Source organism: Salmo trutta, chromosome 34 (assembly GCF_901001165.1).
Source record: "Salmo trutta chromosome 34, fSalTru1.1, whole genome shotgun sequence".
In the NCBI taxonomy this organism is placed as follows: Eukaryota; Metazoa; Chordata; class Actinopteri; order Salmoniformes; family Salmonidae; genus Salmo; species Salmo trutta.
The window spans coordinates 6,765,255-6,780,437 of NC_042990.1; the positions used below are offsets into that span (position 1 = coordinate 6,765,255).

A 15,183-nucleotide genomic window follows, 5' to 3' on the forward strand; every position below is an offset into this window, starting at 1 on the left:
CCTACCTGGGCTCGAACCAGGAACACATCGACAACAGCCACCCTCGAAGCAGCGTTACCCATGCAGAGCAAGGGGAACAACTACTCCAAGTCTCAGAGCGAGTGACGTTTGAAACGCTATTAGCGCGCACCCGGCTAACTAGCTAGCCATTTCACATCGGTTACACCAGCCTAATCTTGGGAGTTGACAGGCTTGAAGTCATAAACAGCGCAATGCATTGCGAAGGGCTGCTGGCAAACGCACGAACGTGCTGTTTGAATCAACGCTTACGAGCCTGCTGCTGCCTACCGTCGCTCAGTCAGACTGCTCTATCAAATCATAGACTTAATTATAACATAATAATACACAGAAATACGAGCCTTAGGTCATTAATATGGTAGAATCCGGAAACTATCATCTCGAAAACAAACCATTTTTCCTGTCAGTGAAATACGGAACCATTCCGTATTTTATCTAACGGGTGGCATCCTTAAGTCTAAATATTCCTGTTACATTGCAAAACCTTCAATGTTATGTCATAATTACGTAAAATTCTGGCAAATTAGTTCGCAACGAGCCAGGCGGCCTAAACTGTTGCATATACCCTGACTGCGTGCAATGAACGCAAAATGACACAATTTCACCTGGTTAATATTGCCTGCTAACCTGGATTTCTTTTAGCTAAATATGCAGGTTTAAAAATATATACTTCTGTGTATTGATTTTAAGAAAGGCATTGATGTTTATGGTTAGGTACAGTCGTGCAACGATTGTGCTTTTTTCGCAAATGCGCTTTTGTTAAATCATCCCCGGTTTGGCGAAGTCGGCTGTCTTTGTTAGGAAGAAATAGTCTTCACAGTTCGCAACGAGCCAGGCGGCCCAAACTGCTGCATATACCCTGACTCTGTTTGCAAGAGAAGTGACACATTTTCCCTAACTAAAAGAAATTCATGTTAGCAGGCAATATTAACTAAATATGCAGGTTTAAAAAAATATATGCTTGTGTATTGATTTTAAGAAAGGCATTGATGTTTATGGTTGGAGCAACATGTACCTAAGTGATTATACGCAACGCAGGACAGGCTAGATAAACTAGTAATATCATCAACCATGTGTAGTTAACTAGTGATTATGATTGATTGATTGTTTTTTATAAGATACGTTTAATGCTAGCTAGCAACTTACCTTGGCTTCTTACTGCATTCACGTAACAGACAGGCTCCTCGTGGAGTGCAATGCAAAGCAGGTGGTTAGAGTGTTGGACTAGTTAACCGTAAGGTTGCAAGATTGAATCCCCGAGCTGACAAGGTAAAAATCTGTCTTCTGCCCCTGAACAAGGCAGTTAACCCACCGTTCCTAGGCCTTCATTGAAAATAAAAGGAACCACCAGCTTTCATATGTTCTCATGTTCTGAGCAAGGCACTTAAACATTAGCTTTCTTACATGGCACATATTGCACTTTTACTTTCTTCTCCAACACTTTGTTTTTGCATTATTTAAACCAAATTGAACATGTTTCATTATTTATTTGAGGCTAAATTGATAGTATTTATGTATTATATTAAGTTAAAATAAGTGTTCATTCAGTATTGTTGTAATTGTCATTATTACAAAAAAAAAAAAGAAGAAAATTGCCGATTAATCGGTATCGTTTTTTTTTTGGGGTCCTCCAATAATTGGTATCGGTATTGAAAAATCATAATCGGTCGACCTCTAATGGATACAGACGTAGAAGGAAAGTAGAAAGTCAAAGTGGCATACACTATCAGACTAACAAATACACTCTAGCAATGCCAAAACAATACAGTATCCAGTCACATTAGTGGAGCAGCGGTTGTAGCAACCCACCTTCCTCTTACAGTACAGTATCACTAATATGATTTGGCATTAACTGATGTAGTTGGAATTTGTGCACAACTTCTTTCATGAGATTGATAGTAAAGAGTTCAGGCTTGGATCCATTTTGAACATCCATGTACCTGTAGGTGAACAAACTATGTTATGAAAGTATATGCAAATGGAGCTGCCCGTTTAGGCAAACAATGACACTATCACGCTTTATTAATGTGCTCCGCAGTCTAAAAACCCTTTTTCCCTAACTTGACTATTATTGTTTAGCGAAAGGACAACTCTCCCTTTTTGTTGATGAAAAGGAGAGAATCCTTCAGAATCTTCCCTCTGTTGTGGAAACGATGAGGGGAGTGAGAGATGGGAATCCATTTTCCTCCCATGGCCCACTGTGCCTTAAAGGTTAATCACTACACCTGCGATCTCCTCTCCTCATCTCTCCTTCAGTCTCTACTTTTCTCACAAAAAAAACCAACATGTCACTTTTCTCAACTTCCCTCACCATTAGGTCCTTTCCAGCTGTTAGCCTTCCCACACATTTATTCCAAAGGTGTCTGAAGTACACTAGCTCTCCTCTGTTTCAGGCTCTCTCCCTCTATCATCTTGTCATCCTCCTTCAGTGTTTGCTTCCCCCACAATTGACCCACCAAGCACTTTCTGCAGTATATGCACTAAAACTAGTTCTCTTCTGTCCATCTCCTTCCCTCAATCTCTTCTTTTCGCACTTCCTCCTTTCTTCACACCAATCACCATTTATTTCTCTCTCCTTCGCTCACCTCTCTTCCCTCACTGTTCTAATTCTCACTACTCCTCTCACAGCAGTATTTCTAGTAGCACAAGCTTCAGCGTTCTAGGGACAGAAGAGGCCCCTCTCTACCCCTCTTCGTCTCCCTTCTTTCAACTCTTTCCCAGCAGTGGCACCTACAGTGGATTTGCCCGGGGCCCTAGTCTGTTCCAGCCTATCCACTGGTCTTTCTCTCTCCCCTCCCGCTCTCTGCTCATCAGCACTGCAAGGCCAAAACAAGTGGCAAGAGAGAGAAGAGTGGCAATAAGAAAGGGGCATCAAAAGCGAAAACACAACTCCAACTGTTTTCCTGGAATTCATAACGAGAACAGTTTCCCAGTATTTGGGTTTCACCCCCGAGGCAAAAGCGGTCTGTGTTGACAGCAAGAGACAAGTTGATGGGGATGAGGCTGATTCCAGTTGCCAGTGGTGATGTGGGCGTGTCAGTGCGAGTGATTCTGAGGAGAGACGAATCGCTAAGAATGACTGGATGTGAGGGGGTCAGTTACTCAGTGTTGGGCTTGGACGATGATCTGATATGGGGAGACAGACTGTAGAGAGTAGGTCCCAGAAATACACACATAAATTGGCTGTAGTGCTGATTGGGGCAGGTGGCTGTCTGCCTAGAGAACAATTTAAACTGATTGAATGTAAAGACACATGACCATGCAATTGGGTGAGTGAAATGGTCTATCATTTCACAGGCTATCATTTTTAAAGCTGGTCACTGGTCAAACAGGCTTTATCATGGCCAATGATAGGGATTTTATGAGGTGCATCCCAAATGGCACCCTATTCATTATATTCCTACTTTTGGTCAAAAATAGCACACTATATAGGGAATAGGGGGCCATTTGAGACAATACCACACAAAATGGATAAAAACATTTTTTTTTTTAAATCCTCAGCAATCTACACACACAACTACCCCAAAATGACAAAGTGAAAACAGGAATACCTTATTTACATAAATATTCAGGCCCTGTGCTATGAGACTCGAAATTGAGTTCAAATGCATCCTGTTTCCATTGATCATCCTTGAGATGTTTCTAAAACTTGGAGCCCACCTGTGGTAAACTCAATTGATTGGACATGATTTGGAAAGGCATACACCTGTCTATATAAGGTCCCACAGTTGACAGTGCATGTCAGACCAAAAACCAAGCCATGAGGTCGAAGGAATTGTCCATAGAGCTCCGAAACAGGATTGTGTCAAGCTACAGATCTGGGGAAGGGTACCATAAAATGTCTGCAGCATTGAAGGTCTCCAAGAACACAGTGGCCTCCATCATTCTTAAATAGAAGAAGTTTGGAAACACTGAGTCCCTTCCTACAGCTGGCCGCCCGGCCAAACTGAGCAATCGGGGGAGAAGGGCCTTGGTCAGGAAGGTGACCAAGAACCCGATGGTCACTCTGACCTGAGTTCCAGAGTTCTTCTGTGGAGATTGGAGAACCTTCCAGACGGACAACCATCTCTGCAGCACTCTACCAATCAGGCCTTTTGGCAGAGTGGCCAGACGGAAGCCACTCCTCAGTAAAAGGCACATGACAGCCTACTTGGAGTTTGCCAAAAGGAACCTAAAGACTCTCAGACCATGAGAAACCAAGATTGAATTATGTAGACAATGCCAAGCGTCACGTCTGGAGGAAACCTGGCACCATCCCTACGGTGAAGCATGGTGGTGGCAGCATCACGCTGTGGGGATGTTTTTCAGCGGAATGGACTGGGAGACTAGAAAGGATCAAGGCAAAGATGAACGGAGCAAAGTACAGAGATATCCTTGATGAAAACCTGCTCCAGAACGCTCGGGACCTCAGACTGGGGCAAAGGTTAATCTTCCAACAGGACAACGACCCTAAGCACTCTCTGAATGTCCTTGAGTGTCCCAGCCAGAGCCCGGACTTGAACCCGATCGAACATCTCTGGAGATACCTGAAAATAGCTGTGCAGCAATGCTGCCATCCAACCTGACAGAGCTTGAGAGGATCTGCAGAGAGGAATGGGAGAAACTCCCCAAATACAGGTGTGCCAAGCTTGTAGCGTCACACCCAAGAAGACTCTAGGCTGTAATTGCTGCCAAAAGGTGCTTCAACAAAGTACTGAGTAATGGGTCTGAATACTTATGTTAATGTGATATATATATATTTTTTTACAACTTTGCAAGAAAATCCCAAAAACCTGTTTTTGCTTTGTCATTATGGGGTATTGTGTGTAGATTGATGAGGGAAAACACTTTTTTAATCCATTTTAGAATAAAGACTGTAACATAACAAAATGTGGAAAAAAATCTACAGGTCTCAATACTTTCTCGAATGCACTGTATACCTTGCGTGAGTAGTTGCAGGGTTCGGACTTCCTCTCTGACGCGGAGCTGCAGGACCTGCTGGAGGATGTACTGCCGTTGGCCCTCCTGCATGATGCCCATTCGCTCCAGCTTCCTGTCCGTCAATCTCATCAGAGCCCGTCCTGGATGGAAAGAGGGAGAGAGAGAGCGAAAGAAAAGGTTAAAACCAACCCCTCATGAGATAAGACTGATGCGTCTCTCCCACCCAAAATAAACACCATAAGTAACAATGTATATTTCATGAAATTGATAAATTGGTTGGAATTGGATCACACTTCAGATCTCTGAAGCACCTCAAGGTGAACTAAAGCATAACTGACCAAAAAGGACTGTCTCTCTGAATGCTGCCTTCAACTGCATTCACCTTTGCTACATACAATAAGCAGCACAAGATATACATCCATGAAATATCCCATTTACATTATGTGTAGATCTCATCAAGGGGACAATTCTCAAACCATGAATAGATCATTTTCTAGTCCAGGGTTCACCAACTGAAGCCAGTGGGCCAAATTTGTTCTCTGAGCAACAAAAAAAGCTATTTCAATGTTCATTGTTTGACATGTAAAAACACCAGGAAATCAGCTCCAAGTGATTTGAAATTTCCAATCAAAATAGAGAGACGTGATCAATGTAAGCAAGGTTTGAAATTATTATGTTTTAGTCAAATATATCAGTTCGGGCTTCTTGCGGTCAATTTGCAGTGTACAAATGATTTGTAATTACGTTCCGCCCCCCCGACCATCCACTCAAGAAGGAAAAAAAATGCATCTAGTTGATGATCCCTGCTCTAGTCTATCCATTCAATACATGTTATTCCATTTCTGCGCGGGTATGCTAGCAGGTAGCATCGAGCAGCCAACGATGACCCACTGAAGAAATATCTTCATCTTGCAACATAACACACTTAACATAATTATCAATCTTCTTCCACCCATAGGCACCTCCTTCTGGGAGCTCTTGATTTTATAATCCCTAATTGAATGTTCTTTAATATAATTTGTTTAAAAAGTGGCGGATTTCGTCCGGTAATAAAAACGCAGTGGAGAAAGTACAGTGTAATTAATTACACTGGTTATGGAAGGCCTTTGTGGCAGTGTGCGGGATTGGGGAGCTAGACAGTAGATAATTCCCGGTGATTACCATGCATAAGCCCGACCCCTTTAGAGCCCATCGCTCGTTTACCCTAATGACTCTGGGCTCCGGATCGCTCCTCCTGATTGGCTAGCAGCCGTTAACTTTCCCTGGTTTATGGTCTCACTGCGGGTCTATGGTGGTGTGACTGTCACATGCTCTCTCTTTCACCCCCGAGCTCCTTCCTCCCATCCACTCCTCCAACAGCACTGTACTTACTGCCTCTTTACGCACTGTAGATTTTCCTAACGATTTGTTACTTAACGACGTTGTGTATATTTACTTTCTTTGACACGGCTCATTATTTGAGATAACAGAAATAACAGAAAGGGTGTTTTGTGAAAGCATTGTAGGCTACGTCGTCTTCTGAAAGTCACTTTTGGTGATTTATTGCAGTTTTAGGCTTTATGCAACCATGAATTACCACACAAAGAGATCACTTAGACAAGCTACAGTAGGTTGTGTGTTGGTGGTACAAAGCTGACAGCATTGTAGAGCTCGGACGATAATCCGAAAATTATCAACACCATACCGATCACTTATCGCAGGCCTTTTGCTGATATCGTTTATTACAATAAGTAGCCTATACTAGAGAAATGTGAAGTTTGAAATGAATAACTTTGCTAATATGGGTGTTGGTTAAATGTGACAATTGATGGCTACAACCATCAAACTAGTAGTAGTTGTAGTTTAAAAATATTTTTAAAAAACCAGCAGATTAAAATGGGATGTGAGTGAGGGAGTGAGAACTACAATATGAACGTTAAAGGATCACTTGAGGAGTCTATAAATAACGACCAACCATCACTTGGCACCTCATCCGAAATCCGACACAAATCTGCCTTTCAACAGAGACACCTCTTTAGCTTTACCTCATGGCTATCTGTTCTATAAACAAACAGCCATACAGGATGTATGAGAGATAAAGCTTTCAGATCAATGACTAAACAACTGCTATAATAACGCATCTTTAGTCATCAGCAGCTCAGAGTTAAAAGGAGATAGAACTGCACGATTGTAGACAGCTTAAGATGCGTCGAGATAAGAGCAACAACCAAGCTGGCAGTTTTTTGGCGGCGGTGCCAACATAGCGCCTCTCCTCTCCTTCCAGTAGCAGCCGGGCGAAACGCCTCTGTGGAGGTCCAGACTTCTCTCTCTCTCTCTCTCTCTCTCTACTGCGGTTCTGAGTCATTGACTCAACAATCCCACCAAGCCACAACAGGGAATTTATCAAACCACAATTAATACACAGAGCAGTGTAGCATGTCCGGGCGAAGAAAGAAGAGAGGAGTAGAGGATGAGGGGAGAAGAGAGGGAAGAGGAGAGCTGGAGAGAGATAAGGTTGAGAGGGACTAGGCGTGGATTTGAAAAAAAAGAACATAAAAAGTAAGAAAAGAGGAAGAGTGTAGAGAAAGAGGAGACTTGTACAGGACCGACTAGACAACTTGGGGTTGAGTGGAATGCTAAGACAAAGCAGAGTGTCTCCAAAATGCGGGACCATTGGGACAGTGGTGGAGTTAGAATAGCTATTTCCTAATGGGTCACATCATGGCAGGTAACATTGTTTTATTTAGAGAGTGGTTATGTTACTAATCGAATAATATATATATATAGTTTTTCGGATAGTCAAAATTCTCAAAATAAGTAATTGCTCGACCAATCAGAATGACGCAAATGCACATGGCAAAGGTAAACAGGCGACAGGGTGCTTTTCTCTGGTAATTTGTCAGGAACAGCAACAGAGATTTTTGCCATGACAGAAGAATTGCTATTTGAAGTGGGGGGAAACAGCATGCCGATGTCAGGGCAGCCTGGACGGCGAAATGCTCAGCGGTAGCTCAACGCACCGCTTTATAAAAACGTCGCAAGGATTATTTCACTTAGGCAAATCTTTTTCATTGTTAAAATAGGCCTACTCCAAAAATGAACACTCACTCAGGTAATCAAATACTAACGTCCGTTCGGATATCTGGATATTCGATTTAACCGTGCCCGTCCCTAATGCACACTCTCTGACTCAACCCCAGCTAAGGTAAGAGGGCTTCTGTTTCTATCTGAATAAGTGTAATAATTTCCTCTCCTCTAGCCCTGTCTGATGGGCACATTGCCAGACAACAAAGCTCCCTTTTTACTTCATCTCCTGTATCCACTTATCTTTGGCCAATTGACAGAGAAAATGATTTAAGCCACTTCTGCCTCTTCGGTTGCACAATATTGATTGGATTTAAATTTCACTCCCACTCTTCCCACTCTCCAGTAGCCTGTCCGCCCTTCTATATCATTACCCCTGTAGCCTGTTGGCTGGTGGTGTTAGCTCTGCCCTCTCTCACTGTCCGCCCCTCTATATCATTACCCGAAACCTGCCTGGGAATGAGGCACTGCCTCCTCCTCATCCAAATATGAGTTACTATTGAAAATGACTACTCCCCCCCTATAAAAGGTACAGACGCTGTAATAAACATTATTCAAGTCAGCGTATTCATAAATCTACATGTATAAACCTACAGTGCACACATACACAGAGCCCACGGACCAGGACCAGGCGTTAGATTAATGGGCAGGGGGAGTGCAGACCTCCCTCAGTGTGGGGCTGCTGGCAGATTAATCTATGGCCTGGCACGGTCAACCACCGCGTTTGATGAATGGGGCTTAGAGTACACCCCCCCCCACCCCCCCACGGGATCTGTCCCTTTTTGCGTTTGAACCAAAAGCCATGCTAATTACTGCTCTGTGGAGCAGCAGAGGGTGAGGACAGGGGCACAAAAGCAGCAAATTAACCTCACTTTCCCAACTCTCTCCAAATGGCTCCAGTCAGCAAACATACATGTGTTTGACAGTACGAGCTGGGCTGGCTGGAGCTGGAGATAGAGGGGGAGAATGTAGATCTCCTAGATACAACCTTCAGACACAGCTGCATGTGTGTGTCTTCTGTGTAAGTGGGTATAGACTACTGAATGTCTCAGGAGTCTCTGGTTACCTTCCACATATGCAATAATTCCTTTCATGCAATGAGCAATACATCCTTATCAACGTAATATTCTAGAATGGTCTAAAACTGGTGGTCTGTGAGCCAGATCCGGCCCACGAGCAGATTTAATGTGGCCCACTGTTGTCTAAGTAAATATGAGAGTTAACATTCCCAACACACTGTGTATACCATCCTTTGCCAGTACTTGTCTTACTGGCACACATTACAAATACATGGTGACCATGATGTGACTCTTAGTAACCTAGGCACGATATTGGAAAAAAAACTCTGCTCCCAAATGTCCATGAGATGGACTATGCTCTGAGATTGGTTCCAAATTAGATGCGAATGTTATTTCTGACTGGAGAAAAGAGGGGCATCATTCTCAATGGGCTGCAGCCCTCTTCCTGAATGAAGCCAAGCACAGCAGCAGAGGGATAATCAGATGCACAGACTGCAACCTCAGCAGGATGCTAATGCAGAGTCACTGCCCATCTACAGTATCTGGTCACTAATCGTTGTTTATTAACTAGCACAGAGGAACAATATAATAAATTGTATTTGATTTGTGAGAGGATCAACATGATCATACAATTAGGTGGCTCTCCAGATCACTCAGATCCAATCTGATCACTTACTATACGTTCGTTCCATTGTGTCGGAGTATCACTCACAATGTTTTTCTCACAATCATTGAGGATCAATTGCATCTTTCAGAATTCTCCATTTAAGATCACTTGGGATCAATCTAACCTCATAATCAAGCAATCCACCCGCTTAGATCCAGACATCGTCAAGACATAATCAAGGCCCACTTAAAAAAACAATCACCTCATCAGTGGGATGACTAACTGACAATTACCTCCGTCTCTCTACCCGACTGCTGTCCAGATGGGTCATTTGCTAGGAGAATTAGAGGTCTTCACGGATCCACGTCTACCCAAATACCAGAGACCCGATCCAGGACCCGAGCAGGTCCAGAATTCTAAATAAATGTCACAGCTTTGGGTCGGATCTGATTTAATAGTCCCGGGTATGTGGGTATGTGTAATTTTAACTGACTTGTCCGAAAGGGCCCATACAGATCCGAAGGAGACTGCTGCGGTAGAGCAAGCGAGAGAAATTGTATCATTAATAATGCGGCTCTTGCTTTCATGAGAGTGGAACGTGGCGCGTGCAGCTTGCGGTTGTCCAATCATAAGTCATCAAAGCAGCAATAGGCTACAGTCATAGAGCCTCGCACCGTGAGGCAAAAGTTAGGAGATATATAATCAATGGGAGATGGAATTAAAATGACGGAATTAAAAAGTGAAAGGATAGCCTACAACGACCAACAGATAGTCAGGTTGCTACTTAATATTCTGAATGGAGTTGTAGGATGAGAAAGCGCATGCACCGCAGCCTCAGTTAGCCTAGCTTAATTAGCGTGTCCCGGTTTGATGCGATCCGACGCCGGTTCTACGTAATCACATTTGATGACAAATAACCTAGCTATGGCAGCTACTGTGCGAGATGGCTTGGTTGGTTGGTTTCTGTCACTTGTCTCTTCCCCTCCCATCCTCCCTGCTCCCCATGTCACTCGCTCACAGTACGGCCCATCCCCCACCTGCTAGAGTGGCACCTCTCTCCCTCTAGCGCTTTAATCAGCTCCGGTTAATAAAGTAGCTTTAAAAAGAACAACATTTTCGGTTGCTTCCCTCACTCGGATGGTACCGGGTCTGTATTCGACCATGTCTATACGGAAGGGGTCTAGTTGCCCTTTGGTCCATTTGAAACGGGCCTCTATATTCATTTTTATTTATGCATATCGGTTCCGGGTGGGAACGGGTGAACGTTTTTGGATCTTGTTGAAGACCTCTAAGGAGAATATTCAGGTAGTTTCGTGTTTAATTGATTAACTTACTAAAATGGTCAACAGTGGAGCCGTTTGCAGGCTGAGCGTCAGTAATAAGCATGTAGCCTTTAGCCTGAATGCCTAGTCCTCGGAGAGACATTGGTGTCGTTTATGATGGGCTAGTGCTCATTCCTCAAGTGCTGTTTAGGCCTATTGCCCGGTAGGTGGGTATACATTCGCTACCCTGGGCGACACCTACCCAGGCACGTTCAAATCAGTCTGTGTAGATTATGATTTCAACGTGATTGGGTAGGTGTCGCACAGGGTAGCGAATGTATATTTGATGAGCTGTGAGAAAGGTGAAAAACACCATTTAAATGACCCCTCTACTGGGTAATTGTCAAAGACTCCAGTCACCAAAGTCATAGACTGTTCTCTCTGCTAACGCACGGCAAGCGGTACCGGAGCGCCGAGTCTAGGTCCAAAAGGCTCCTTAACAGCTTCTACCCCCAAGCCATAAGACTGCTGAACAATTAGTCAAAATGGCCACCCGGACCATTATGCATTGCATTGCATTGCATTGATTGGGCCCTAAAGAGCACTTGAGGAATGAGCACTAGCCCATCATAACCTACACCGACTGTGATTTGAACATGCCTGGGTAGGTGTCTCACAGGTTGCCACTGTGTAATATGTGCCACTGTGATTTGTAAAGGGAGAGATGGACCGAGGAAAAACGGGATGGAACTTGGCTGTGTGACAACCTTTTACAACATTTATAAGCGGTGTGCAACATGTTCAACTGGGTTAAGCAGCAGTCAGGGTTTTTCCAATAGCACTTGGTGATACATCAAAACACTCGATATTACAATAAAAGACTACTCTCCTTCTTACAGTATGTTCTTACGGAGGTGAACCCCTGAATAGAACCAACGCTGTTAAAAAACGTCACCATTTCCCTACAGTCACTTTAGATTGTTTGATTCTTACATTTTTGACTGCAAGCGTGTGTCCCAAATGGCACTCTATTCCCTACATTTTCTTTGAACCTTTATTTAACTAGGCAAGTCAGTTAAGAACAAATTCTTATTTACAATGACGGCCTAGGAACAGTGGGTTAAACTGCCTTGTTCAGGGGCAGAACGACAGATTTTTACCTTGTCAGCTCGGGGATTCGATCTAGCAACCTTTCGGTTACTGGCCCAATGCACTAACCACTAGGCTACCTGCCATATAGTGCACTACTTCTGTCCAGAGCCATATGGGTCCCTATAGGTCAAAAGTAGTGCACTACATATGGAATAGGGTGCCATTTGGGATACACAGCCCAACTGTCTCAAATCTAATCCAATTCCTTTCTTTATCTGTCTGGAGTGGGAGGCCATTGGATCACCATGTTCTAATTCATTCAATGCACCGCTCGATGACAGGGGAGTGCGATTCAATCGACGCCAACCCCTTCACTTCTCTCTTCTGATTACATATGTTTGTGCACCTCTCCGCTGATTCCACTTACGGTATCAGTAAATGTGTACTAAACTCATTTACCACACTACGCTGTTTGCTCGCTGCCACGACTCAGTCTTTGTAATTACACAAGATTAGGGGACTAATATCTAATTACACCTTAATATGCTTTAATGCATTTTAAAATGACAGCTCGGTGTTAATGTCAAAGTCGGAGGCGGTCTTTCGGGAGCGTCGAGAGAAGGGGGGGAATCTTGGCAATCGAGGCGCTCAGATGGGAAACATTGATTTTGACTTTGGCTGCTGCTCGACGTTGCTGGCAGGGGATGGCAAAAGACGGCTGCATATTGAAGTCGTTCAAAGAAGTGAAAACGTAGTGCTGCTGCAAAGCCCGGAGATGTAAAATATCTTCCACTGTCAGAGCTAGGACATGAATAAGGGACGTGTAAGAGTTATGATTTGGATACGGTACCCTGTATTGATTTGCTACTTCTGAAAGGATGACCAGTGGGCCAAGACCAATAAAATTGGTAGTATTGACTTCCTACAAGAGTGTTGGCTTACGACTCTGTTACCATAGATACCATAGCAAAAGTAAGTCCTATCAAACAAAGGGCCTTCTCCTAATCAGACCAGAAACGAACCGCACACACAGCATTTTCAATTTCCAACTCAATTTCCTAGCACCGGCCAGTGGGACTCAATAGATCTTTCTAGTTGTGTTTTGTGTACACAGTACTTGTTCCTATTCGACTAGTTTGTTTACACAGTGTGGTTCTCAAGCACAATACTACATTCCTCATGATTTGCTTGCTCTAGTTAAATCTAATCTAGTGAAAAAATTATGCACGATATTTCTGCATGATTGGGATGCAAATTGCATTGTGAGCCCGATTGGTATGGCCTGGCCTGTTTTAATTGCAGTCTGTTAATTCATGCTGGTTGGGATGACGAGGGGAATTACTAGCGTGTTTTGTGCATATCGTTATCGCTAATTGGGCCGGTGGTTAACCCCTTATCCACTCCTCTGATCCTGAGACAAAAACATCTCACAACTGCAGGTCATTACACTAATTGTGAGACAACATCTTAGGTCATGTGCTTGTTTCATTATCGGCGGGCTAAATGAGGAAATGCATATTTAGAGACAACGTGCAAAGATGATCTAATATTTTAAATCTAAGTTTATCGCCAAGGAAGTTTGAATTTAGCCAAACTCGTGGTGATGGTTCTCATGAGCAAAATGAGATGGATGAAATGGGCTCTTTTCTTTATTCATTACATGCATCATTTGCTATTTTATTTGTTTATGTACATGTTATTGACATGAGATAAGTGGGATTCTTACTGTATGTAGCCAGCTCCTACTAATCTTAATGGGAAGTAGCATTTTTCAGCTAGCATTTTCTACCCCTTAATGGAACGCTGCTGCCGTGTGCTCCGGTTGAGCCCTTAACCCCAGCGACCTCGGTTTCCTCACGGCCTAAGAGCATTATGGGTGAAGTGTTCAATTTCGCCAGTCACGGCGAGCTGCAAATAAACATTCTAATGTAATCAGTCGTGCTCCGAGAGGTTGAGTGCGTGGCAATTAGCCTTCGTCATTATGCGGCAGGCGGGTCGTTGGCGGGTGGGCGGGTGTGACCTTGGCGGGGCTCGTTAGGGGGATGATTGACATGGCAACGGTGGCAACAGTAACCGCGACGAGACAGACAGACTCAGGCTGTGGCGGGCGCACCTGTGATGTCATGCTGCTTGAAGGCGTCGCTGTAGATCTGGTGCTGCTTGGGGCAGTGCTTCTTCAGCCACTTGCACACGTCCTGCTGGGTCCACAGGGCCACCGGCTTGGACAGCTTTACGTTCCCCGACTGCATGGAGGGGAAAGACAACAGATGACTTACAGGTGCAAAATAGATCGCACATACAGTACTAACACAGACTGTACATATACAGTGCACACACAAACAATACAATATCAACCAACGCAGACAAAAGGGCCATCTGTATAATCCGGATGACACAGTTCCTAAGACTAGATCTGCAGGTCAGTAAAATCCACAGCAATACACAAGAGTAGCTAGCATATACACCATGCAGGCTTTAGGATTAGACATTACACAGTACATGCCAGTCTTCAGAGGGTTAGAAATTACACAGTACATGCCAGTCTTCAGAGGGTTAGAAATTACACAGTACATGCCAGTATTCGGAGGGGTTGTGTTAAATGCGGAAGACGCATTTCAGTTGAATGCATTCAGTTGTACAACTGACTAGGTATCCCCCTTCCCTTACCAATGATATAGCAATGTCTACAGATATGGTAATAAGCGGATATGCATGTTACACAAGAAGCACTAATGGAAACATTGTACAGCACTATTTATCAGACCAAATGGGACATACTATAAATCCTTTGACAGACAACAACATGCAGCCAGGTTGATAGTTCATATGTTGCCTAATCCCTCAGGCATTCAGTGCGCGTCCCGCTGAACAAGCCGCCACTGTAGCGAAAGTGCTGGCATCGCATCCTTTTGATTGAGGGGCGACTCAAATTACCCACCGAGAGAGGTGGTTAAAATTTCACATCCACCCCCTTCCTCCCATTTCCCTCCCACTCCAGTCAGCAGCGGCTCGCTGTGTGGTGCAGCATAGCAATAGAGCATGCCTCCACCTCGTCTAGGCCAGCATAACAGTGCCCACCGCATTCCCATTTATGTCTCTATCTCTGCCTGACTGACGAGAGACAGAGATACAGAGAGACTGTCCTTCTCCCAGTGCCAAGCATAGTTAGAGTACAGACGACCGACGTGACTGCTTTGGCAGG

At 44.0% G+C, this 15,183-nt stretch overlaps 1 protein-coding gene across 4 annotated transcripts in view; it reads right to left on the minus strand.

The window, feature by feature from the left end:
• samd12 (sterile alpha motif domain containing 12) overlaps nt 1-15,183 on the minus strand; it is a 130,278-nt gene that overhangs the window by 71,771 nt on the left and 43,324 nt on the right. For all 4 annotated transcript variants that reach the window (XM_029731470.1, XM_029731468.1, XM_029731469.1 and 1 more), the window contains exons 3-4: nt 14,095-14,224; nt 4,938-5,078 (exon numbers count right to left, since the gene is read on the minus strand). In XM_029731470.1, the coding sequence (XP_029587330.1) occupies nt 4,938-5,078; nt 14,095-14,224 (271 nt within the window). The remainder of the gene's footprint in view (nt 1-4,937; nt 5,079-14,094; nt 14,225-15,183) is intronic.